This window comes from Parus major, chromosome 2 (genome assembly GCF_001522545.3).
Source record: "Parus major isolate Abel chromosome 2, Parus_major1.1, whole genome shotgun sequence".
In the NCBI taxonomy this organism is placed as follows: Eukaryota; Metazoa; Chordata; class Aves; order Passeriformes; family Paridae; genus Parus; species Parus major.
This window is the reverse complement of record NC_031769.1, coordinates 122,024,995-122,052,749: the sequence shown is the minus strand read 5'-3', so window position 1 is coordinate 122,052,749 and position 27,755 is coordinate 122,024,995. Positions and strand designations below refer to the sequence as shown.

General features: G+C 35.5%; 1 protein-coding gene across 1 annotated transcript; it reads right to left on the bottom strand.

Annotated features, from left to right (window-relative positions):
- Positions 1-297: 297 nt before the first annotated feature.
- On the bottom strand, positions 298-27,464 carry ZC2HC1A (zinc finger C2HC-type containing 1A). Its single transcript, XM_015652718.2, has 9 exons — positions 27,416-27,464; positions 23,490-23,563; positions 22,661-22,777; positions 22,322-22,457; positions 19,200-19,348; positions 18,247-18,346; positions 17,445-17,553; positions 6,340-6,447; positions 298-5,689 (listed from the first exon to the last, which is right to left on the bottom strand). The coding sequence occupies exons 1-9, from the start codon at positions 27,462-27,464 to the stop codon at positions 5,503-5,505; spliced, it is 1,029 nt and encodes a 342-aa protein (XP_015508204.1). The 3' UTR covers positions 298-5,502.
- Positions 27,465-27,755: the final 291 nt, after the last annotated feature.

Sequence of the window (27,755 nt, the reverse complement as noted above, 5' to 3'; positions counted from 1 at the left end):
AGTTTATAATCCCTTACAGATTTATTATTAAGAAAAAAAATAATGAAATACTACAGATGTCACAGTGATGGGCTCTACATAAACTGAATTCTCAGTATAGCTGGGGAAATAGGAGACACAGAGTTAACTTCATATAAGCAGATCATGCTAATTTAAATATCTGGTATATTTTTCAAGGTGACTTAGGAATCCAAACCTCAGATCAGGCATCACAATATTCATAAGTCTGAAATTATATTACCTACCTGTATGGTATGTTATATTAGATAACTTTACATTTGACTACAAAAATTTGCGCATCACAGGAAGTTTTATTGGCATATTTGCTTTATTGTTAACAAGTGGCAAATCAGCATTAGGTGGTGATTTACATTTATTAATTAAAACAGAACTTAAACTTTAAAATAAACATAATATACAAAATAAGAGGCAAACAAACCGAGGAATTGTGGCAAAAAAACCCTCACTGGATGGTCACAAATATTCCATATACTAAGGGGCAAGGCAAACATAATAAATGCAATGCTGAAATAATTAATCACCTCCAACACATGAATGAACACACCATTTAAAAACACAGAACATTAATAAATAAACTTATGAAGAGAAACATATTAAGTGTCATATGAAGGATGAACACCAAAAGTTAGAGCAATCATATGAAGTAGGTTTTGTAACAGTTGTAGTGTACCCAGCCATTTACAGATCCCACCCAAATCCATTCATGGTTCTGCCAGAAAGCCAAATTGAAATACAGAACTATGGTAAACCATGCACTTCTGTTTAGAACTGTTTAGATACTCAGCTATATTAAACTGAGTATTTGACTTGCTGACTCAAATGTTCAAACTGGGGAAATATAATTTCCCTACTGATTATTTTTGTAAAGAACAAACACTTTTTAAGAAAAAATATGAAGAAGCTGTTTTCTGGCAAGATGAAGTGGAATGGGACTAAATAGGATCCTCCAGAAACGTGTATTATTCTGAACTGACATAACACCAAAAAACCAAACACAAAACAAAACAATATATGAACTAGTATGCAAGAGTAATCTCTTATATACTGTGAATACTGGAACCAAAATATTAACCAAGTAACTACTGAATTCAGCTAATGGAGTCCTTTACCTAACAATTCTTCCAACAACACAACACAATTAGGTCACTCAAACCTTACTTAGCAAGTTGGAAAAAAACCAACCAAACCAACCAGCAACAAAACAATCACAAGTTGGAATAAACTGTACTTGAAAGGCAATAAAACTTTTTTCACCAGAGCCACTAAAACAAATTTTACCAAGATGAAAATTCTACCTTCTCATACAACCCATATAACTATTCATAGCTTAGTCAAACCGGATAGAAATAAAATTGAAAAAAGTGCTCTTACTAAACACAAATTGTTCAGCCAAGATTAAAAACACTCATAACAGGTTTGTTCTTTGCAGATATACAAAGTCAATGTGATGGAAACTAGCTCTTCTTGTGACCTTTGTAATACATAGATAATACCATTTAATTTTATATGCAGACTATTTACAGTCTACATCAGTGTGCACATATCTTGTTTATTTAAAGTACTGCAGTCATACCTCCTTCCACTGACTCAGTAAGCAGGCAATATGGAAACACTCTCCCTGCATTTCAGGCACCAGCTCTCAGCTGTGATGGTGAATTAGGAGCTAGTCCTTGCAGATGACAGAGAACTTCCATGCTGCATACAGACTGGGTCAGGTGTTACAACACAATCTGCAGTTCCCACCCTGTGAAGGCGCAGGATGTGGCTGCACTGCAGCAGGCGCTGCCCCAGCACTGCAGCTCAGCACCAGAGCACCATGGAGAGCTCCCCCCACCCGACATCCTCCCAACCAGGGAACTCACAGGTGGAGCTTTCCCACTCCCTCCAGGGAGTTCAAGGGCTCTTTGAGTCTCTTTGGCAAATTTGAAAAATTCTGCCTGTATGTTCATTTCATTTACAACCTGAAATGGGGGTGAAGCACCTCCCTGTGCCCACCTCCCTGCAGTGTTGTGTAGGACTAATTATCCATATAAACACATATTTTAATTACTGTATATTTAGAGATTCCAGTTCTGAAACTACCTAGGGTGTAGGCATCATGCATAAATACAAACCTGTGTAAGGTACATCATACAGAGATTAAGCTTTATGGTATGCTGTTTTGACTATTGAAGCTAGCATTTTTCATAACTCCATTGCACTTATCAGCATAGCTCTGATAATCCTGCACTTCCTGGCACAGAGAGGTCCTTTGTATAAGAAAATCACAAAAGTAGAATGGGAATGCAAACTTCCTCAGGCCAAACATCAAAACCAGCCTCTTCCTTGCTTCTTTAAATGTAATTTTACCTTTCACCTTTTCTTTTCCCCCTATTTTTAATGAATAGAAGAACCTTAGTAAGAACATCAGGAAGATGGAATGACAGACAGTAAATCTGTTGTAGGGTTATACATTGGTATAGGAATCATCACAACAATTGCATCACTAAATTTCGCTATAAACAGACAGTGCATAGTTCATGTTTCTTCCTCCCATTAAAACCATAAGGGCGTGGAGACTAGGGCAAGAGGGTTTGGATGTAGATCACCAATAAATTAAATTTGGAAACTTCCTGACACATGTAACAAACTAAGGATTGAAAATTCTGTTCAACTCCCTGAATTTTTTTTTCTTTAAATTTAACAAATTGGTTTTCCACATTCAGTTCTTCAGGAATGTTACAGATACCAATCCAGTTTTGCACAAACATTCACAGAGATGGAATTACAATGATCAGTGCTGATACCTTGAGTAACACAGGCTAGGGTCTGCAACATCACACACGTCAGAAACCTATGTCATTCAGTAACAAAACCAGTTGATAAACACAACACACACTGGGCCTCTCATAAGTTAGCATACAGCACCAAACTACACAGTTAAAGCATTTCACTGTCTGCTTATATTTACTGTAGATTACAACACACACACATTACCCAGTGTTACTATCAACAGTCACTTAAGTTTCACAGACCTTCTTTGTAGGGCCAAATTAAAAGATAAGTTTTAAAAACCTTTCCTTCTGTTCCGGTAAATTCCCTATCTAATCCTCATGATAAAATCACGAGTGTAAATGAAACAAATGATGTGCTACTCAAGTAATTTACTTAATGCTGCATTGAAAGCAAAGAATCTCATAAACAGCTCACAAAGCAGAAAAATACAGTAGCTGTATGAGTATTGATTTGAAATTAGGAAATCTGCCACTTAAAATTTAAAGGAGAAAGAGTCAACATGTTTTTTCCCACAGTTACAATAACTCCAGAAAACCTGAAAGGCATTTAGTGCCATACTAAACATTCCCTTTGTAGAAAGCATTTTTAATAAGTGGAAAAATGAATTTTCTAGCAGAAACAACTGCAAATTCATCAGGTAAGAGGATTCACTATCTGATCAAACCTATTCTGGACTGGTATCTTTGCTGATGGACTCTCAGCTCACAATACTTCAGTCTGCAGACCTCCATGGCCCAAGTCCAGGGCAAGTTTTCCAAAGCAGGCTTATCCATGGAAAGAATGCAGAATTCCAGTTTTTCCAAATACAGACACGAATGTGAATAGTAATACGGATCCTAGAATCTAAATTCCTAGAATATAAACTGGCTAGGATTTGTCAGCTGTGTCATTAAGAGTCATCCATCCTATCATGCTCAGTAGCCAGTTTATACCAGTTATGAAAAGACTACACTGAATGAAGAATAATTTCTAAAATAAAAAAATTTAAAAGAAGTGCAAGACATTCACTGAACTTAATTTAACCTGAATTTTAAAACATCAACAGCTTGTGGCCTGCAATATAACTACATCAAGTCTCTTAAATCACTCATTCTCTTAGACTGGTATTTGCTTTGAAGATGCTTTTCTTCAATCACGCTTTCTTCCAAATTTTCCCGATTGATAATCACAGTTTTTGAGAATGCAAGCAACAACCATAATAGTATCAGGGAACACTACATTATATTCTGTATAAGTTGTAAAGAAATTAAATTAATTGAAACTCATGAAGTTTGTGAGCTGAAAGTACCAGTTTCTGACAAAAAATGTATTTACTGTGGGAAAGGCACAGATAAGTTATTTCAGATTGTTCTGCCACGCATAACAAAGATGGTGCAAGCACTTCAAAGCAAGACTTCACAAAATAAATTACTACATTAAGATACAAGTTAAGTAATTTGGCTTGTGAGTAAATGTGTAATTTACTAACTTACTGTGTAATTAGTAAAATACCCAACAACTTTGAGTCTCTCCCTTCTTCCCAATGGATTAATGTGATGTCTATGACTAACTTGAAAAGACTGTTATGAGATCAAAATTTAAAAAAAAAAAAGAAGTCAGGTATTGACACAAATACCAGTGAAACACAGAAGCACAGTTACTCCCCTATGCATTCATATGCTATTTTCACAGGAATGAGAATAAAAAAACTCACTACTTACATCAAGTTCTATTGCTCTAATAGCATTCATTTTTATAGAACTATTTTTTTTTGGTATTGGATACATCAACAAGGCTGTTTTCACAATAAGAGTTCAACATTTAGGTAGGAAAAGTATAGACTTTGAATTTCCTCGAGGAAATGAGGACCTTCAGATATAGGACAAAGCACAACAGCTTTAGATATGCTAGTTGTGGTGGAGCACAGGAGGAGGAAGACAAGTATTCTGAAACAAAAGGAACTTAATAAAATGAATAATAATAGAATTAATATCATATTTGTCCTTATAAATACATAAAATTATTAACATGTTTTTACTGAAAAACAGAACATGGAAAGCCACAAAAAGAAAATCTAGCCTTTCTTCTTAGATGCAAAGAGAATTCTCAGGTAGTCTTTCCACTTAGATTCTTTAAAAATTTCTAGGAAGCAACTGGAAAGTCCAATTAGCATATTACTGTTAAAGAGTTTAGAGATCCAAACTTCTTACATTTTTTTCCTAGGAATTTATAAGGAGTTGCTCATGTTGTCTCATGCTCAACACAGCATCTAAGTTATTGTCACAGATGAAGGAAATGCCTCCACGGAGAAACTTTTGAAGCCCAAGTTGTTCATGGCTAGTTCCCTACAGGTAAGCATTACTCTACATAAGAGATTTAAAAAATCCTTTGCCTAGTAGAATTTACAAAAAAAAAAATTACATTGAACCTCTTCTGCTACCTAGGTTACTTAATGCATTTTTACCATAATTTTAAATATTTTCAACAAAGAGTAAAGAGTATTTCCTTGAATGGCACAATTTTTAGGTAGCTGCTATTTTTATATACAGTATATATCATTGTTTATAAATAACTGTGTAACCAGAAGATTGCACTCAGAAAATTACAAAATGATGTTTCGATCTTTGCAGCATGAAGTCTTACTGGATGGAGTGCTCAAGCTTTCCATGCAACAGTACATAGCAGATGTTCCAATTTCTTGTTTTCTTTCTGCTTGAAAGAATGTGTTCACACAACCATTCTTCGAATTCCACACTCACAGCAGAACTTCGCCCATTCCACTGGATACTTTGTTCCACATTCATGGCAGAACTTGGATAACTGTACAGGTGAAATGCCTTCACTGCTTTTTGCACTTCCTCCATTGACTGAGGATGGGCTGTCTCCACTGTCACACCCAGTTTTCCCATCAGACCTGAAAATTCCCAGATGAAGAACATTCTCCATGAGTCAGTCCACTATAAATGTAAAACTAGTCTAATCCTTGCAATGAATATAGCAACTGTTACTGTGATTTTCATGCCTGCACTTCCTATTTACAGTGGTATATCTTATATACAAAGCTACCCAGGCTCTGATACGTATCTCCAGATACCCACCTTCCCTGCAAGAAAACAAAAAAACCCAGAGTTCTAGAAGCAGAATCAAATGTTTCACTGACTACTTTGATAAACTGGAGTGTTTGAAAACTTAAAGCTTAGCTTGTCAAAAAAAGAAAGGCTAAACCAGCAATAAAATTTTCATCCTACCCTTTAAAAGGCCAAGACAATTTGTGTGTTTAGCATGTAGATATCATTAAGTTTCTAGTGAAATAGTATTTGATTATTTTTTCAACAGCTCCTATGCATTTTTTGACATTTTCAACAGGGTCTTCGGTGCATATCTGAGACAGCTGATGACAAAGGTGTTCCATAAACATGCAAAATATATTGAGCATCTTATACAAGCCAAATAATATTATCTATTAGCTGCAGAGAATAATACATTCCCCAACTTCTTTAGTAGTAAGTAATCCCCTTTAATGAAGGCTTAATTAATGACAGAATTCACCAAGTTAAAAGCTACCTTAAGCAAATATCTGAATTGCTGGTTTTTCTTCTGTTTGTTAAAGCACCCGTGCTCATGGCTCTTGCCACACTAGGAGGGGTTGATGTCCGGGATTTTGTTGCACTTCTAAAATAGAAGAAACATCTGATGATTTATACACACACAGAGAAATACACACAAGAATATGCATTTTCAAATTATATATATACACACACATATAAAAATGCACCGATTTACACATTAGTTAACTATTTTTCATTAGTATGAAAAATAACTCATTTCCTACCAACAGCAGCCAGAGGAGCTTTGGCACAAACTTGCATGGTTTGAACTGTTATGGCTTGAACCTTACAACGACAAATTAAATGAAACAGCAAGTCCCTTACAGTTTATGTGTCTCACTTCCTAACAGATAGATCCTGCATTATTGGCTGCTCAGCACATTCTAATGTCTAGCTTGACAAATTATAAGTTGCTTTTTAGGACTGACAGGTCTTTCAGGAAAATAGAGGGCAGATGACTTTAATAGTTTAAGATCTGTAGAAAGGATACTGTATTTTCAACACTTTGTGACCAATACGAAGTGAACAAGACCTTTTCTTCTTCGATAATGCTGTAAATCCTTTTTCTTCAAAGCACAATTATATTTATGAATATAAATATAAATAGAAGGAGAAGAAAAAGTGCATCCAGGTGGGCATTAGGGCCTCAATTCTTTCTGAACTGTCACAGTGTTCTTAAAGTTGGGGTCAATAGTATGACCACACAGATACGGAAACGGCTTCCCTCAGGACTCAGGAGTACTATGAGAAGCCAGTAGACAATGATCAGCACATCCCAAACATTGAGAACATCTTGCTGCTGGCTTTGATGAGTAGAGAAACATCATGATCCCCTGAAAAATCTGAGTAGCACTAAGAAAAATAAACTGGAAGTGGCATAGTTTTATCATTAATGATCAAGGACAGAAGTTTTCATCATTGCTCAAAAGAATAACCATTCACTGGGATTTCTTACTCCTTGGTAAATCATTAGACTATGACATCTTGTGCATGACCAAATTTTTCTGTTCTCATTCTTGAACACCAATGCATAAATGAAATTTAAACTGGGACTCACTCAAGGACATTAAAAAAATTTACAAGACAGTTGAAAAAATTAGTTACCAAGAGACCATAATTCCCTTCAGATAAACCTAACTGATCTTTTAAGATTATAAACTATCTTGTCTTTGTTTGGTTTTCAAACCAAATATAAGGAAATGCATTCAACTACAGTAACTTCAAATGCAACAGTGACACAACTGAGGAACATGTAATAACTCCTGAATTATATACATGTTGCATAAAACATTTCTCCCTTCATGTCATGCATGTGGAATAAAGACAGCTTCTCAGCTCCTTCTATCACTTCAACCAGTGGGACAGTGATCAAATACTTAAGCACAAAGGTGGAAATCAGCAAATAAATTTAATATTAAATAAACTGAAATTATATCTAACTGAAGTATTAACACAAGAATGGATTCTACTTGCAAAAAAAAGTAAAGTGGGATGATCAAAGATTATGGCTCACTGGACAGAACAATAACCTTTTCCATTAGTTTTTCTGTCTGCCCCCTTATTTTGCAAGGAGATTCTAAAGATAGACTTTATTGAAAAGATAAAAAAATACTGTGTACACTGAAAAGCGCCACATCAGTTATATGAGCATTAAAACTTACTGGAAGTTATGGAAGCCTTTTGAAGTTACACAATTCTAGAATAAAAGTTCTAAATGTAAGCTAAATTGTATTGCTATGATGTACAGATGCTAAATACTCATCTTGTGCTATTTTCTCAATCTCATTATACAACAGTGACCTTTACTTATAACTGAGCTCTATAGTAAAAAGAACATACGGGACTGTTACTTTACCTGTTAAGGAAAACAGAAAAGCATATAAAGAAAAATTCAGCTGCACACAAAGAAACATTATGGGGTCATCACAGAGCAGGGCTGATCAGGCAATGAAGCTAAAAATAGAATTGTACCTCATTCCTGTTTAGACAGCTCCAAGTAATTAAAAAAAAAAATTCAAAATTATTACTGACTCAGTTTTCTATGGATTTTCACCTTGGAACCAACATGCTACTTTTTCAAAACTAACAGCATTAATTTCTTATATTGAAGTCTCTTCAGAGTGTACTTTGAATCAGTTTTGAACATCATGTTAAAAGTCCTGGATTTTTGAAATAAATTGATACTAAAACCAGTCCACTATTCTTCCTTGTATTTCAACCGTATCATACACCCTCAACTCACTAAATACTCTGAAAATTCATGTTGTGCTTTAGTACTAAGTGTATACTAAAGATATTTCAGAGAAATTAGTGTTTCAATACAGCATTCAGGCCACTGACTGAGCTGAGGAGGGGAGGAAATTCAAAATACTGAAAAGCCACATTCAAAGTGCACAGTCCACCCTGTGTATCAAAGGAGGCAAAGTCTCATGAACAGATAAAACATCACTCATTAAAGGTTTAACAGGGAATCTTCATTTCAAGATGTTTAAACATAGCTTTCTTAATAATATCTGCAGTCTTTTTCCACAATGAGTTTTCCAAAAATATAGAATATTTTCAGACCAGAAACTTCTCTTCCAATCTTACCCATTCTGTGATTTCTGACATTTTTGATGAGTAAATCAACACAAGGAGTAGGCTGCCACTGTCCACAACTTTATTCAGCCTGGATCTAGACACACAGCTAGCATCAGGTTTCACGTTTGTTTGGTGACAAATCTTGAAATTGCAGCCTAAAGTAGAAATCTGATCTCTAGAGACAGATGTCCTCCAACAAAGTCACATATTTTTGGTTATTTCAACTTGTGCCACCACAGCTTGGTTTCTTCTGATCTGCCCCATCTCTGCCTCTTCTATATACTTGTCCACTTCTGTTGTTTTTCCTGTTTGGTTGGATTTTGCATTTTACTTTTGAAAAGCTATATAAATCCCTGCTCTACGTTGTATCACATGAAGTATGAATAGAGACTGACAGAAGACAAGGTGTACCAATACCAGCTGGAATCCTAAAAATCTAGACATACTGTAAAGAAACTTATTATCCACTCTATTTTAAAAGAAATAAGATTGAAAGTGACTTCCCTTCCTAAAGCAGCTCATGTTGTACATCTAGTTGAATTACCACGGCTTGCAAAATAAAGATCTGAAAGAAGTTTGTAAAAGAAGCTTGTCTTTTTCTATGCACACATTATTCATGATTTGATGAATTCTATCATAAAACACTGATATATAAGTCTTGCTTCTTAAGAGTGTTCTCAGATATTCTTGACAGCTGTCACTGTTACTCACAGCAACTCATAGTTCTGTGCAAAGTCATAAGTAATTTTCTGCTGACTAATGGCATGCATCCAAAGTCCAGAAACCTTTGCCATAAAACTGCAACCACCCACACTGTTATGCTGAATTTAAGAATAGTTAGGAATTACTCACACTTGCTGAATGCTGTTGGCATGCAATATACTGAATAACCTACTGCAAGTAAGGCAGGAATAATTCTTGAACTCAGTAGATACTTGCGTAAGAACAACAGGGATTGAACGAAGAACAGAAGAGCCGCTACTTTTAAAGAATTCTTCTCAAGAAGTAAAATCAAATCACTGGTCTATGGATAGGGCCTATTTTAAGCAATTGTAGTAACTCACTAATTAGCTAAATTTCCAACATCTTAATAATGCATTACAAAATGAAAAACTGTGCTAATTTCTGATGGTTCACAGGATTTATAACTCTAACCAAACATGCAAAGGAACAAATAAAAGAATTTATGTTTGTCTAAGAAAACCTCCTATTCCTTTCATTGCTTTTGCTTCTTCAAAACCAAAGTCAAATATTCTGTCCCTGTCTCAAAGATACTACAGCTCTGGTTACAGCATTAAGAGATTCAGGCACATTTCTACTATGTAAAGCAATACAGTCCATGTATGTGCCACATAATTGATTACTTTCTTTTTTACAATATGAAAAAGCAGCCTATTTGAATTTGGCATCTTCCAAAATATAACAAAGGCTTAACTATAATTTAGAATCTAATTCCTTTTTAAAATATTAAAATAATTGGAATAACCTTCCTTCCAGACTTAGATCTAATAAAGACTTCTGAATACCCAGAAGTCTTTATATAAGGTAAATTGGACTTGACCTTCCATTACAAAGACTTTATCTTTCATTATAAAGTCTGCCTTCCTCATGTTTTTGGACCATCACAGTTACCTTACAGATGTAGAAGTTAGAGTAACATTTGACCTTAAGAGAAGAAAATTACTTTGTCAAAAAACAGTATATAGTTATCAGGCTTAAATACTTACTTCAGATTTACATCATGCAAAAAAGTTTTATCTTGGGTTTTATTTTAGAAATGCTTAAGTTCATTACTTTTAATTTGTAATCAAGACACAAATTTGTAACTTTTAATCTGTAATCAAGCACTGACAGAAGAAATCAAATCTGAGGGAAACAGCCATCTTTACTGTCCTATGAAGCTATTTACTTCACTCTTATACTAGTATCATCTACTCTTCTCCCACAGCTTTTATATGGAAGACGTATTGGGCAGCTGATGTTCATCAAGGGCACACTTTTCTGCTTAGGAGAAACATTTTTGCAAAATAGATAAACCATACTGATTTGAAATACTTACTTCTTTACAGACAACTCAATTGGCCTCTAGACGGTACTGTCTGTTTTTGTATCAGCGTCATAAAACCTTTGCTCATCTCTTCCAGTTCACAGTGGAGGTCCTAACTTGTCCATCTTACCATTAAAATATATAAAGGGGTGCTCATAAAGACAGTGCTATTTACTATTCAAGTTACACAAACAAAAAAAAAAAAAAAAATTCAAATACCAACAATTCATTACTTATATAATCAAAGAAATCCCATTGACTTTAAAAAAACAAAAGTACAAATCAGACTTTAACTATCCAGCAAACAAAGGGTTTCTTCTTGCTTTGATGAAGAATGGATTTCATAGGCATTGGATTAGGTTTCCAATGAATTTTTTAAAATTCTTTTTCAAAGAAAACACTAATGCCAGTTATTCTCACACTGCACAATGTATTCACATTTGGTCTCTTAAAAACAACTTCCATGATGTCATACAACATGTCTAGAAAAAGGGGCTCATAATTACAAGTTATAATAAGTTTAAACATTAGAGAATAACAGATATATACATACAACTCTAGAATTAGCATGAAGAAAAATTTTCTTTTTTCTTCTTTTTTTATTTGTAAAGGCAGAATAGAGGACAGCCTGAGAGAAATCCAGTTTTTAACAACAAAAATGCCATTCACAACAGACAATACTATATACACAGCCAATATTTTAATACTTTTTTTTTAGTATTATGGATAACATTCCCAAACCAAAACAACAAAATCAAATTTTAAAAACATTTTTAAAAAAGGCAACCAGCAAAAAATAACAAAAAACCAAAATTATAAAAAATCCCTCACTCACATCATCATAAAGAAAACTGTAGTTTTTCAGAAATCACAGCTTAGATTAGAAAATCAGATCTTTAAGTTAAGTTCTGCATTTTTATCATCTTATCATCATAAAGTAAAACCTACAAATAGCCTCCCAAACAGCTGTTCTCGTTCAAACCAATTAACTCCTGTTTGACCCAATATATACTCTTTATATACTCCCAAGAAACTGAGAAGCAAGACTGAGGTCTTTGACACTGTAAGACACATACTCCAACCTAACATGATTCTTTAGTTAAACTTTAACAAATTATCAGTGTAATCTGTGAACTCCAGGGACATACTGAGTAGAACACCAAAGAAATATCCCAGATGATAACCTAGAAGCCATCATAATACTACCAAAATAAAGTATTCTTTCACATCTTAACAAAACCAAAAACCCAAAGCAGACTGCCTTTTCACATTCTAATGAAAAATAAACATGATCACAAGAATCTTTTGAAATGCAAAGATCTCGAAGACAACTACTTGCATATCTTGATTTCACTGAACAAACCCCTGGAAGTTACAGTCTTCATAAAAGGAACAAACTGTTTTAAATGATAACATTTTTAAAGGTTACAAATGCTTTATGGCAAATATGTAAGTGGAATTTCAAATTTACTGTTATTGATTTGGTGTGCTGTTCATACTGTATTTCAGCTGTAAGACTGTAGTGGATGTATCACTAGCAGACACGATTCCCAGGAGGGAAACATTAACATTAAAGTGTATGTTTTATCCCCAAAATAAAACATGAATTAAAAAATAATTTCTAAGGGTTCATTTGCCATATTAAAAAATAACATATAATTTCCAAGTCCCATTAAAAAAACAAACAAAATTGTTGACAAATGAAACATGTACAGACAATTAATCTGTACACTCAAAAGATTCCTGTCTGGCCACCAACAGTGTTGTCAGGTTCTGCTGGGCACAACAGTTTGCATATAAGTGTGGAGTTCACCTGTTTGCTTACCCTTAGGTTAGGAAGAACCTACCCAATTTTTTCTCCTGAACATCTGATTACTTCTGACAGCTTACTACAACTGCCATACATCTCAAGAAATGAGACATTACATCTCAAGACACTACTAACCTGTACACTGACATGAAATACATATCAAACTTGGGTTCACAATATGATATCAAATTATAAGCCTAATGACAGGTAACTTATAGAAATTAATTTTCCTTTTCTCAGTTCTTCAAGACCAAAAAGATAAAAACCTATTTTCCCCAAAATGAATGAAGACTTTCCAACTGACTACAACAATCACATGCTACTCCTTACTTGCTTTTTTATGACCTAAAAATGATGTCCTTATGCAACACTTTCATTCATGGAAGGACTGTCTGTGTCCTTACTCTGTCTAGGCAGAAAAAGAAAACTCACAGCAGGTCTCAGCTGACACCTCCTGATCGACACGTACAAAGCAAGCCTCACTGGCACTAACACAGCTTATGTTGATGATACTGTGCTCTGCTCTCCCAGTGGAGTCCTTTACTTGGGGAGCAGAAGAGAAGAATTCAAATTTAAAAAAGGACACCGCACAGTAAAAATAACTTGCAGAAAGTGAACTCGTAAAACAGGGTTCCCTTTCTGCCCATACAAAGTGAAAGCGTGCGCTGCGATGCGGCAAACGAGGTTCACAGGCGCTGCCTCCGAGCCCCGGCCCGGCCCCGGGCAGCGCTGCGCCAGCGCCACCTGCGGGGCGCGGCCGGCACTGCGCGCTCTGCCCGGCGTCCCCTCCCCTGCCCCTGCACCGCAGCGACCACGGCAGGCAAAGGTGTCCCCTCACCTCGTACAGAGAATTAATTCGTCCTTGATACTGCACAATCTAATTGCAATTCTACTGTGAAGCCTCCCTTCTATTACGCCTCTGGAAAATCCAGAATTACAACAATCTAAGCAAAGATGGAAGGTTACATACTGAAGTAATATCTAAAAAAACCTCTGAAGTTAGTTTCTCTTAGTGCAAATGGCAGAAACTTCTTTCCTACGGCACAACCTGGAATTTAACCTGGTCAAAAGTGTGTAGGCTCTTTAATATTTGTCAAGGAGAAAAGAAAAAGTTATTGCTTAACATTCACTTTAAAAGACTGCCCTTTAAACAACCGCCACACAACACTGCTGAGAAAATTGTTTCACTAACAACTCAGAAGAGCATAACATCTTATCTTTCAGCATAAGCTCTGAATTATGTAGAACAGAACCCCAGATCTCACACTAAGGCTTGTCATTCTACTGGTTAAATCATAAATGTAGTAAAAGAAATAAATCATGTTTAATCCTACTAAAAGGGTAATGTTCAAAAGTTCTTCTATTTTAGAAAGTAATTCCAGCTGCATTTATCTATAGCAGAAATTATAAGATGTTTTAATGTTTAAAATCTGTCACTGAAGTATTAATTATTTTCACTCTAATGTAGGACATTGACTATAAGAGTCTCAGTCCCTGCTTTGGTATCATTTCCTAGGTATTTCAACAGAACCCAATGTATTTCCCCCTCATGCCCCAATACTAAGGCAGAAGTTGAGATGATTACAGCCAAAATTGTCACCAGTGACCAATCTGAGGAGCCTAACTTTTCCATGATGTAACTGGCTCCCACACCTCTTTGCTTCAAATACAGCTCCTGACAAATGTGTCCCCAGAAGGGAATGCAATGAAGCTAAAAAAAGAAATGCCAGATATAACACACAGGAACAATACACATTGCACCTGTGGAAGATTGGTTAGTATGAGCAGCAAATACCATCAGGGCTAGTTGGAAAACAGAAGAAAACAAGTATCTAATAGCAATGAGAAAGACTGCAGGCAGAAACATGCTCATCACACGCATACTCTAAAAATCTGGAAATCGTGCAGGCAATTAAGGTCATAAGCCAAGCTAACATTTACTGCCTTTCAGCAGAGATCATTATCTGAGAGCTGTGCCAACCAGAAACCATGTATTTGTGCTTAGCAGAATGCATAAACAGAGAGAACCTGGGCAAACATGTCCCCAGCTGCTATTTGGATTCATCATATTCATTCTCCAAGCAACAGAGGAGCAAAATGGAAAACTACCGAAAACAAAGTCCAGTAAGCAACTGGAAAATTGCCAGGCATATTATGTCAAGATACAGAGATGCTGTTAATTTGTAGAGAATTCATGAGGCTGTTTGAGCAAAAAAACTTTTTTTTGAGCCACAAAAAAAAGTGGCTTAAGCAAGCTAAGCCATTTGCTTATCCTGCACTAGGCTGGAGCAAGGCTTAACAACTGAATGATGCCTGGGGTGAGGCAGAGGTCTCACAACCCAATGGTGTCTCAGTGAAGTGTCTCTGAGTCTCAGTGGTGTCTCGCCCTCAGCACAGGAGTGCACCCAGGCCTCAGTACCAGCCTCACTCCACTTATCCATGCACAACCAGCCTCTGTTACAAATCTGTTCCTTTGAGAAGATAATGATGTGAGGCTGTAACATACTGACAGGAGTCATGTCAGGTGGACTTCACTGCTCCCTCACCTGGGTGAAGGACAAGACTGAATTATTAGGGATCTGTGCTGCCTTTTTTACAACCAATTCAGCCAGAGGTATCCAAATATATTTAATATATTGAAAAAAGCAACCACCAATATGAAAATGAGAAAAAAAAAGCTGTTTCTTCACCAACTAGGACCACAGCAACTGGTAAGCAATTATATTTGACTATAGTCATACCTCCACTTTTCCAAAAAGTCAAAAATTGATATTTGAAATCCTCCATTTTTAGAGTATGAGAACATGACCTTACTTCATAGATAACGGGCTTGCTCTTCTCTCCCTTCCCCAAAGCAGGGATGACTCTTTGGTAAGATTTACGCCTCCAGCTCCACCAAGAGTAGAGCTGGGAACAGTTACACATAGCACTGTACACTTACATTTTGTAGATCTACTGCATTTATCACCTGCAATCTAAGAGTCAATGATCTGCTCCTTCAATAAACTACATTATTTGTGAAACTGGAATTGTAAATGTTCTTATTGAACATAACCAGCCATAGTGCCTAATGGTTATAAACAAAAATTAAGTCAAGCTGCACCCAGCCCCTCTGATTTCTGAGAAATAGCTGGAACACAAGGGGTTTATTTTCTACAAGATTTCATATGATTATTGCAACAGCAACTGACAGGTAAAATTAAATAGAACTACTTTGTTAACAAGTGAAAATCAAAATTGCTGCATCCTCAGAGACAGACAGACTTCAGTTAGGAACCTCCAACAGGAAAAAACCTTTCCCAGATATCTGAGTTACACTACTGGACTCAGAAACATGCCTTCAAATTATCTCAGCTAACTTTTTTACTGTGGCTTGGAGACCTGCTTGTTTGCTACTCATCAGTAGGTGTTAATTCAACTCCTAAAAATGGATAAATAAATAAAATCAGTGAACAAGGGACTGTGATTTTCAGACAGTCACAGCATAGATGCCTACAAACGGTAGTAAAGCTGACCAAAGAGTCACCAGGAGAGGGGTGAAATAATAAAAAAAAGACATGTGTCCACCTCATGGACTCCACATGTGACCTGTGTCTGAAACAGTTATCATGAGTAGATAGAGCAAGGAGAGACAGAATTGAAGCCTGATGCTACAGGGGCATTAGGAGTGAAGCATGACAGAGCTATAATTCATATTCATGCAAAACCTGCAAAATTTAAGAGTGATAAACTAAAAATCTCTAGTTCTATGTAATTGCTATCCAACACCATAAGTTTTCAGAATATCCTTTTCTCCCTCATGAACTTAAGACATTGTTTTTTTGTTTTCACATTATACTGTCTTCACCAATCAGATAATCATTTTTATAGGAATAAATATTTTTCAATCACCAATGTTATAATTGCAATCATTTCCTTTTATCTTTTGTGTTCTCAATGCTCTTTGGTGTTCCTCAAACTTCTGTAGAATTGCACTACTTTTCTTCAATCCTTTCCACAGATTTCTCTATGAGATTCTGTGAAATGTCTACCCCTCCAGTAAAGCATGAGTCACAGCCTTGATCACACCAGCACTTACATTGAACTCTAATAATCTTCATGTAGCAATCCTTGCTGTTGTTAAGTGCGCTGGTTTTGTCTTATTTGTGCTCATTCATTTGTTTCCTCTTAAGACAGGAAAAGCAAGAGAGAAAGCGTCCATCCTTTTGTGCTAAGAGAGAAGATCCTGTCACAATAGCCTTGTAGGCAGAAGCCTCTTTCTTCCATTTCTGTGAAGTGCAGGAAATGATGCCTAATGTTTTCTGCTTTTTTTAAGACCCTTCGCTTTTACCAAGAAAAATTTAATTGCTCCAACCATTCTGCCTATTCTGTAACTTTTGATATATTTTATTTTCATCTCTTGACCTCCTTTGTTGTTAAATCAACTTGATAAAAACTTTGCCTTCTCCAATGTTTCTTAAACATTAGCTATATTTACAGATAAAGGATAAATACAAAACACTGTATTTCTGAAGCTCATAGGAAAAAAAAATAAAAGCAAGTGAAACAAACCACAGAGACTTCTAGAACTAGAATAACATAAATATGAAATAAAGCACAAATGACAACATTAGATTGAACTCACCCTGTTTGTGGGTTCACTGTTCCCAGAGAGTTTTTATGAGCTGGTGATAATGTCTGAATTTTGCTCCCACTGGATCCAGACGAAGACAGTGCTTTACCTGAAGAGGCACCTTGCAGTTGGAAAGCAAGTATGAAAATATAAGAAAATGCAAGATTTTGCTGCTGAAATAAGACAATTTATTAAAAAAAAAATAATTGCAAAATTCAAAAAAAGAGTTTTAGAAATAAAGATATGAGTCAGTATCAAGATAATACAAAAAAGACAATATATTTCAAAAATGTATAGAAAATATATAATTGACACATAGTGTTTTATTCTAAGAAAACATACTGTATCTCAATTTCTTTGCTCAGAAAAAAAGGGAAAAAATAGTTGAAGTATGTACAGACAGAAGATGTTTGATATCAATATCTGAAACCCAAATTAGAGCTCTGTTTCATAATTACAATATACATGCCCTGACTATGTATTTTCACCAATTTATGATCATATTCAGCAGACAAATTAGAATTAAGCATTAGATAAATTTCAGGTGAGAGATCAGTATTCAATACTGATCAAGCATTACTACACCAAATAATTTTTTCATATTCAATTCAGGAAAAAAAAAAGAACTGGCCTGACATATAAACCAGAATCCAAAATCGTCAAGATAGATGGCAATTAGAGTGCCCTTTCCAAATTTATTTTAAACAAGATTTTGCAAACCACTATATCAAATAAACAGTTTGCAGCATGATGCATAGTTTGAGAACTGTTATTTAGAAAAGACATGGAATAATTCATAACATTCATTTCATACCTACAACAGTTTTGCTGACACCACTTGGCTGTGGTAAGCGTGATGATGGTGATGGTGTTGATCCTACAGAAGGCATCTTCTTAACTGGAGCAGGTTTGTACTGTAACAAAATACAACCTAGGAATTTAAGCAATTAAATGAAGCCATCTCTATAACACAACAGGTAGTTCCTTCAGGTACTGTGGGAGAACAGACGATGATTTCTTACTAGGTAACCTGTTTCTGGTATGGGAACATGCAAATGGTTTCTGATAGTCTGTTTTCTAACACTTACAGATGATACTAGCAGGAAACATTCTCTAACCTAGTAGCTTTGGTGTTCAACTGTATGTCTTTCTACATTTTTTTTCTACAGCTTTTATTTTGGAATGAAGCTAAAGTTAAGATTAAAAGTATCGCCTCATTACCAATTAATTTAAAAGAGAATACTCAAAGGCAGAATTATTTTTGTCTTTCAAATCCAAATCTTACTTTCACCTGTATTGTCTGGACCAGTCCCTGCACTGATTTAAAATACTGTGTAATACCCCTGAATCCCGCTCAAGCCTCTAATTAGCCACAATTCTGCTGTCAGTTGTCCTGTAGTCAGGTACCTGTTTGCCCCTTAAGTAAGTCTCTAATTGGATTTAGAAACCAGCACAACAGAAATTCAATTTCCTTTACAAAAACTGCATCTCTATTTCCTCCTGCTATCTTTATATGTCATTTGCACATTTCTACATTACATTTATGACTGGTTTTGATTTTGCAGCTACTGCCATTTCACTAATGGATCTCTGCAGTTTAAGAAAGCAAAAGCCTTGTCCATGCCTAGTATTAATTTCAGTCAGTGCAAGTAATAAAATTGCACATATAATAAAATAGTTAACTTCTTTTAAAAGCCACACACTATTTAACAAGCTTGACTTGACACTGAATGCAAGTTACAGGTTAACAAAAGTGTTACAGCTCACCTGTGTTCGAGTAGGAAGCTTCCCTTTGGTATCAGCTGCCAATTTCCCCTTATTAGTAATACGTGCAGCTTGCTCCTTACAGAAATTGATGTGTCTGTCAGCTGCATTTTCATTAAATCTCCTCTGACAGTATGGACACTGAATGTAATCTTAAAAAAATATAAATATCTAACATTAATAATCTGTTTTAAAAATGAGAGTGTTTTAAAGTCTTTAAGACCAGGCTCTCCTCCAGGGGAAATTATGGGTTCTTGAATCTGAAAATAAAATACAGATTTCTAGGTCAAAGCATAATCTCATTTGATGGGTAACAGTAGCTGAGGATTAGAAATAAACTAAGCAAAAATCAGAAACTTTAAAAGATGCTATTCCTGCAGAGAAGGTAGCCAAAGAAGTACAAGGGCATGGCAGAGAGAGATCAGCTGGAGGGAAGTGGAGAAGTAGCTAAACAAAGAAACAATCAAAAATTTTAAAAAAATCACTAACAGTTCAGTTTGTTCAAGATATGGCGATACATTAAAACCTTTCCCACACGAGCTACAAAAGACAACAAATCTATTTCCTCTGGCAATTTTGAATGAACTGAAAATTCTAACTGCAATACTAGAAGTGATCATAATTAAAAAAAAATCAGAAATTTAACAAATAAAAAGAATCAAAAGAAAAGCAGCGAAAATAAGGAGCTATCAAGTAACTGTTGGCCATCTTACTTTTGCAAGATTAATTTACTCACATTGCAAACAGTATTACATACAGGGAATATTATTCTCATCAGGTAAAAAACAGAAAGTGCTATATAAATGCTTAAAATATTAAAAGATTCATCATCTGTATGCTGGAAATACACACCTTAAAATACAGTGCCCTTGGAAAATTGTATGTTTGGACTGCAGTTTCAGATAACTGGGTATTTCACTTGCTAGAGATATTAATGCTGTATGCCCCAGATTAGAGCATTCAAAACCATGTAAGCATCAACTTAAAAAAAGCCTGACACTGGGAAAGCAGGATAAATTAGTGTGTTTCTAGGTCATATTAGAAATGTATTGAAGAAAATGAGATGAAATTCAACAGTCACTGCCTCCAAAATTACAATAAATACTACAAAATCTAAAATAAGTTTTGGATTACATGTAGTAGATTTGGCTTAAATAGTTGTCTCTTTGAATATTTATAAACAATTTTGAGTAAGCTGAATTATGTAATGGCCACTAAACCATGAACTGTGACCCAAGAACTGTGAGCTAAGGAGAGAGGAAAAACACAGAGAAGTGACAGCATGGGAATCTCATGGGTAACAACGTTTTATTTATTTTAAATATGCTCTGCTACCATGAGAACACTTGAACATCACCTATACCTTAAGAGACAAAAAATCAGAAAAAAAATCTGCAATAACCATGTTGTCAAACCAAAATTATTCCAAAGAAAGTAAAAAAAAAAATAATAAAAAAAAAAAATAAAGCAGCTGTGAAAGCCCCTAGATAATAGGCCATTTCAGCTGGTGCAGAGTTCACTTCCCATAGAAAACTTTCAAAGCACACAGATGTATTTGAGAGGATGAATGTATACCATTAAGAATCAGAAATTGTATCTTCATCCTTCTGTAAAACACATACTACCAGTCAAACACTTGCCTATCTGAAAGTACTGTTCATACTGTCCAGAAGAACTTCTAGGATTCAATGTAAGCTTTATAAAACAAAAACTAATCAAAATAAGAGGGCAGTACACCTCCGCAGTCAAGCTCAGGGTGATTTAAAGTCCTTCTTAACCTGAGGCTATTCTGCACTTCCTCAGAGACAGTGGAAGAGGAGATGGAAGAAGCAGCAATACTGGTCATTTGCCAGCTCAGAGCATTTAAGTAGAAAATATAAATACGAGACTCTTTCCATTAAAAGGAAAAAGACTCGCTGTTTGTTAGAAACAAGCAAGCCCAAGACAGAGCTGAGTAGGAGAGGATACACTCATGGTACGCTCACAATCCTACATGAAAAGTGGAAAAGGAGCATAAGTAACTGCTCCTGCTCTATTTGTGAGAAGAGCAACTGATCATTTTGTGCATGGTCTCTTCATTCCTGTTTTCCTCTTCCTAAGTCCTACCCACTGCAGCAGGAGGAAGCCAGGAGACTAAAACCAACTACAACTAGGTAGATTATAGATATGCTATATAGATTATTAATTATTCTTTTCATGATCAATCCTTGTGATTCTTATCCACAGCATCTGCTATTGGCTTTAAGATGGTTTTACTTTTTAAAATTAGCTATATGGCCTTTCAAGATTGTGAGTACAGAATGCTGAATAATACGGCTTCTTAGAGTGAATGCATAATTGCAATCCTAATACTGGACTAATACATCTTCTGTAAAGAAACAGGGTAGGAAACACTTCACATCCTCACTTGACCATAGACAGGCAGAAGCAAAAACATGTTTTTTCCCAATCTTTCTGAAAAAAAGCCACTGAGCTAATCAAATGGTTTAGCTCTTAGGACAAGAGGAAGAAATATATTCTTCAATCTATTACCATATCCCAGAAGTTAAATGAAAAGTGTATTTCCTTCTCATTCACATCAGACTGCTTGAACACTTTATCCAGTCTCAGTTTGAAGGTACCAAATCTTGTGCTAATAATACAAACTCCACACATCTCTCATACCTAAAACAAAACTACATGAAGCAATAAGGCATACACTGCAATACATGAAAATAAATATGAATTCAGCAAGAAATGGGAGAGGTTACATTTGAAAAACACAAAAGTGCATTCCCACAACGTAAATATGTTGTGGGTCTCAGCCAATCAAAAAGGCAGCTTGCTATTTCTGAGCAGTTCCACTGTTGTGAGCACAAACAGGGCATTAAAACAACTTGACCAGCCTATGGTTTACAAGGCAGTAGCAGGCTGCAAGTTGGCCCCAGCTATCTTTCAACACATTAAAAACAAAGCTACACAGAATGTGAGCCAACCAGACACAAAGTAACGACCCAGCATCTGCACCGGGATAATAAATCATCTTCAGGAACTTGTGTATTCTGTACTGTCCAACAGATTCCTTTTCAATTCAAATTTCTACATATTAACTCAAAGTCTCTAAGGAACTTGACTGTTTTACATACCAGGGTCATATGATGGTGGAGGTGGCGGAGGGAGTTTTCCACCGTCTTTAAGATTCAGTCCTTTGGCTGCTCGTATAGTTGCTATAAATTCCTCATGCTTTCGTCTCCAGTTAGAAGGTTTTTTGGGTGGTTCTGGCTAAGAGCCAAAAAAGAAAGTTCTGTATATCTGAAGCTTTTACTTGAAGCTAAGTATGCACTTTATTTTAGTACGTAACATCATAGATTTCATCCAAATTTTAGTTGGTCTAATTAACACAAATTTCCAGCAGAAATACGTGTTATTAAAGTGCATATATAGTAAGCCTAAAATGCTCAAAATCAGAGTAAATTATAACATACCCGTGGCTTAAGAGGTTTTACTGTGGGAATGTCAGTTCCTTCTGCTCTCTGTCGGCTGGAATCGAATGTCTTCCTTTTCTTGGCAGAAGTTTTTTGGCAAATGGGTCCATGTTTTTTCTATAAGCAGAAGCAAATTAAAAGAATACAGAACTTACTTTTAAAAATAGAAGTTATTAACACATTATTTCCCTCTTTCTTGATATAAAAATTAGCTAAAAAAGCCCCAACTCCTGATAAATAAGCTCTGGCTGTTTTCACTTAAACATTTATGTCAGCTGCTGCCTTTAAAACAGAACTACAGGAATTCACGCATGTGTATACAGTCACAAAAACATGGGTGGTAATGAAGAAGAAAAGCAGAAGGCGTCTGTATTTGCTCCTTGCGTGTAAAAAACTGATGACAGGTAGGCAGCTTTTGCATTGAGTGGCAAAACATATCACAGGTGTCTGACATTCATATTCACATTTAACGAGAGACCGATTTCTATTAACAAAGGAGAAGTGAGTTTTGGAGATGGCTAACAAAACATTTACTAGCTCAGACTTAAAACTGCAGAAGACAAGGATTGATCATGTAAACCTAGAAAAGATGCTTTTAGAGGCATGTATTTCAGAAAATCATGGGATCTTAAAATAAAATTAGATCACTTCTATGGAGCTTCAAACCTGAGACAACTGGAATCAGTAATTACTTGGGGGAGGGAAAAGAAAACTAAAACCCCTACCAAAACAAAGCACCCAGATCTATTTTATTTAGCTATATTGAGCACTGCTTAACTTATTTATCAACTTACCAAATCTAAAAGCAAAGAGTGCTCACACCACTTACCAGCGCTGCTGGAAAGAAAGTTCTTCCACAAATCTTACATGGCAACAGGTCTCCAGTTTGCACTGTAACCTCACCTTAAAAAAACCAACATACTTCTTTAAGAAAATTTGATTAAATCAATGACAAAACATTATTTCATAAATGCTAACCTCATATACACTTAGCCATAATAAGAGTTGTTACTGTAAAAGTATACATCCTTTGACTTGTGCAGAGACTATGCAGATGAGAAAGGCAAAAAATATACTTAAGTCCTTATGCACTTTTGGAAGTTGTCAGGGCCAGCAACACATCACCAGCAATTCTGTTTATTTATAATACATAACTCCACTCCCTTAAAAGGATGCATATCGATATACAAATAAAAAAATCCCCTGTAAGTCCCAATGACTGCTCAACTACACACCAAGAATAAAGCTGTTTAGTGGGCATTTCTGCGTCTTTGGAAGAGATCAAATTTAGCGTCAAATACAGAAAAGTGACATTCCATCATTTATTTTGCTCTACTAAGTTAAACTATTCCATTTTCTTATGTAAAGAAAACATTCTGGAATGCTATTTTTAGTATATATTTAGTTCAGATTATTACTGATGGTTTACAGAAGTATTTCTGATGTTGCTATTCAAGCATTGGTAAAAAAAATGTAAACAGAATATTCGATATACAACAGATCCACAGAACCAGACAAAAGACCAACAAGTCAAAGTATCAAGGCCTATGCAAGCAAATATATTCATAATGCATATGCAACAGAATTCATATATGCATTATGCAACAGAACTGTGGCAGAGACGAAAAACTCCAGGGTTTCCCAGCAGAAGGCATCTATTATATCTAGTACTATACCAGAGGAATACAGGGATATTTTTATATCACATACACATCAAGAAAGAGGCAGTAAATTTGGATTATGTTTGAGACTTGCTAGTAGCTTTCTCTGTATTCAATCTGACTATTGCAGACAACACAACTGTCTCTATTTACACCACATTAAAATAAAACCACTTTGAACTGACTTGTATTTCAGGCAAAGGAGCATCTTAAACTAACAGAGTCATCAACACAGCAATGTTCAATGATTTGGTCAGCTTTTGTTCCTGGTTTCCCAGTGGAAAACTGTTTTCCATCTAAACTTAAGTGTATGACCAGTCCTAAAAAACAAATAATTTAATTAAATACTTCAAAGCAAACAAAGAGATTCAGGCAGCCATAGTTCCCACTGAAAACCATTTTTTCCCAAATGCAAAGACTAAAACTGAGTAAGATCTTCATTACCAATTAGCAATTTTTGTCTATTTCTGATTTTCTCAATTTCTTAAAAAAAATTCACTCCCAGTATATAACTGCATATAATGTATTAGTTGTATGAACATACTAGGGAACACAATGCATTTTAAGAATTAATTTTAAAAATCACATGAAAAGTACAGTTTAAAACATTTAGTTCATACCTTTAAGTAATTTATATACCTTTTCCATGTAGATATGAATAAGCCTGTCCTTACCACAGCACAGCAACACTGCACTGACAGTAACCAAGTTTTACAAATGAAAGTCATAATCAAGCTTCCTTTTGTGCCATCTAAATATCTGTGCATTTAGATGTACACAAGTAGGAGAAGTAGGAAAAATGCAAAACATACAGATAAATCTTGTTTTTTTTCTATTCTTGAATTTGAATTATACTTGAATGCTATGAAGATTTACTAGGAACTTATTTTTTTTTACTCCATTTTTTTACTCTATTATTTTTTCAAACTCTATTTTAAACTATTATGTCCAAAAATTTTTCCATACGTCTATTTTGATAAACCCACAAGCCTGAGCACCTGAACACTGGTACACAGCTTAGATGGCTGGGAACCTGCCCTCACCACTGATCTGAAGGGTAAGCAGCAATGGCTGTAACCTTTTCTCAATTACTCCACTCAAAAATACAAGATACCCATAGATTTCTTTATTTCATAACTTCATTCTTCAGAGTCCCTACCACTCTTAATGATGATAAACTACATCACTCAAAGTGAGCAAACTCACTTCTGCTAAAGAGTTCAACTTCTTTTTATAACATCATTCTGATATAACCCTCAGCTTTGCAGAAACAAGTGAGAGGCATTTCCCAAAAATATGAAGCAACACTGTTTGTGTCTTCAATAAATTAGCTGAAATAAATCAGAATTAGGGATCTTAACATAAGGTATACAGTATATGATTAAGAATTTGTCAGAGAATTCTTTCAAAGAGCTTCCCTAGTAAAAGAAGCTACATGTCTCACTCTTTTCTTCTGTGTTCACTGAATTCCAGAATTTGAGCTGCTGTTTAAACTCCACCTTAAAAGAAGCAGACTTGATAGCTGCTCACCTGAATGAACAATATTTACATACAACATACCTAAGCACATGGAATGCCAATTACCACTTAGTGCAGCTACAGTTACAGAGCTGGATTTCCTTACAGCATTTCCACTCTCCTCTGTTGCTGGCAGGTAATCACATCTGCCCAGAGCTATTTCTACTGCCAACAGCTCCTGTGTAACACAAATCACTGACCAAAACCACATAAGGAAGTAATTTAAAAAAAATTAAAGTTCCTGAAGTTTTGTTGAAAATGGGAAGCCAAGTGTCCTTCATATTTGCTCACTTACCCCTTCAGCTACTTAATTCCTCTGTGATTTCCCCGTTTTTAAAGTTATAAAAAACCCAACACCAAACAAACCAAAACCACAAAACCCTAACATTTCTTTCTAGGAGTCCAGAAGTCTTCTGTTACAGAAGGGTTAGCAATGTTATTCACATGAACTCTGATAACTTAAAAGTAAGACATGGGAGTAAAATTCTGAAAGTTGCAATTGAGTTAGTTTTGGCTTTGTTTTGTTTATTTTTTTAAAAGACATTAATGTGGAATATCTACTGCAATTATTTTCCTGAAAGAAGTTAACCTAAATGGTTTTTAATTTGGGATGCACTGTGGGGAGGAGGTTAAAAAAAAAATTTAAAAAAATGGAACACAAATTAGGAAACAGGAGGAGGATATGCTTGACAAAATGGTCTGAGAATAGAAATTGGTAGCAAGATGGTGTCATGGCAATTTTCTTCAGTCTGTAAATTTAGCATCAATGCAAGACTTCTTTTTAAAATAATTTTGGTTATATAGCCACAGAAAACCCAAGATCCAGCAGCTACATTTCTTTTCCTTTTTACCAACTTTAATACCACTAACCACCAGTGGTTTAGATGCTTGTATTAAACATGAATGTAGTTAACTTGGAGAAGGGCTGAAATAATTATTATTGCTTATCTAATCAAAACACATACAGCAAAAAGATAAATATGATAAAAATTGTTATGCGAATACCACAGAAGTGGTATTTCAGTGGAAGTGATGCCAGAACTATGATACAGAGCTTTACATCCTATTCTACAGCCTCCCTGAGACCAAGTCTCAAATAAAAACAGTCTACAACCCAGTATGATGCTGGGTATCTGACTTAACCAGATTGGAAGCTTATTAGCGGGACTACAATAATCTTATAATTCATGTTTGTAAACTGCCCCTGTCAGGGCTCTTCTTCCTCCAGCTACTTCCAAATCACTGGGTTTATACCTACACAAGTTATTGCACAAGTTCCTTCTGAGTATGGTTACAGTATAGTTGCCTATACTTTCTGGTCTTGAAGTTAGGAGTTTAGCTGTAAAGTCTGTGTGGACCACTAAGGCTGGCAGTACAGCTTTACAGACTCCAGTTGTATCATGGTGCTTTCAATATAGGTAAGTTTAGACTTCCCTGAAACCTAAATTTCAAGGGAACAACTTCTTTCTTTCTCTCCTCTCATTCAAATACCACAATTGATTTACAGCAAAAAGGGCAAGCTGCCAGTTCTCAGTTTATCTTTCTCAGTACAATGAGCGGACCCACCAATCCATACAAGTTTGATCTGACACGGTCGCAGCCATAGCACTTGTTCTTGCTGTCATGTTTACAGATAAAGCAGTTGTGTAAACAGACTTCACACCTAGAGGGAGCAAAACCCTCCAGTACTGCTGAATAACTTAAGTTTTGTTACACTTTTCTCTTTTGGAGAGCTCTATATACCCAAGTATGTGGGTGCATTTAGACAGGAATTGCAGAAACAAGATTGCACTTGATAATAGTATTTCATCATGTTGTAAAATCTGACTGCCCTTCAAAACCTTCTATTTATTTACAGCAGTGACAGTATTTAGGCCAGAAAACTGATAATCAGCATCATCAAGCCTCTCTGAATT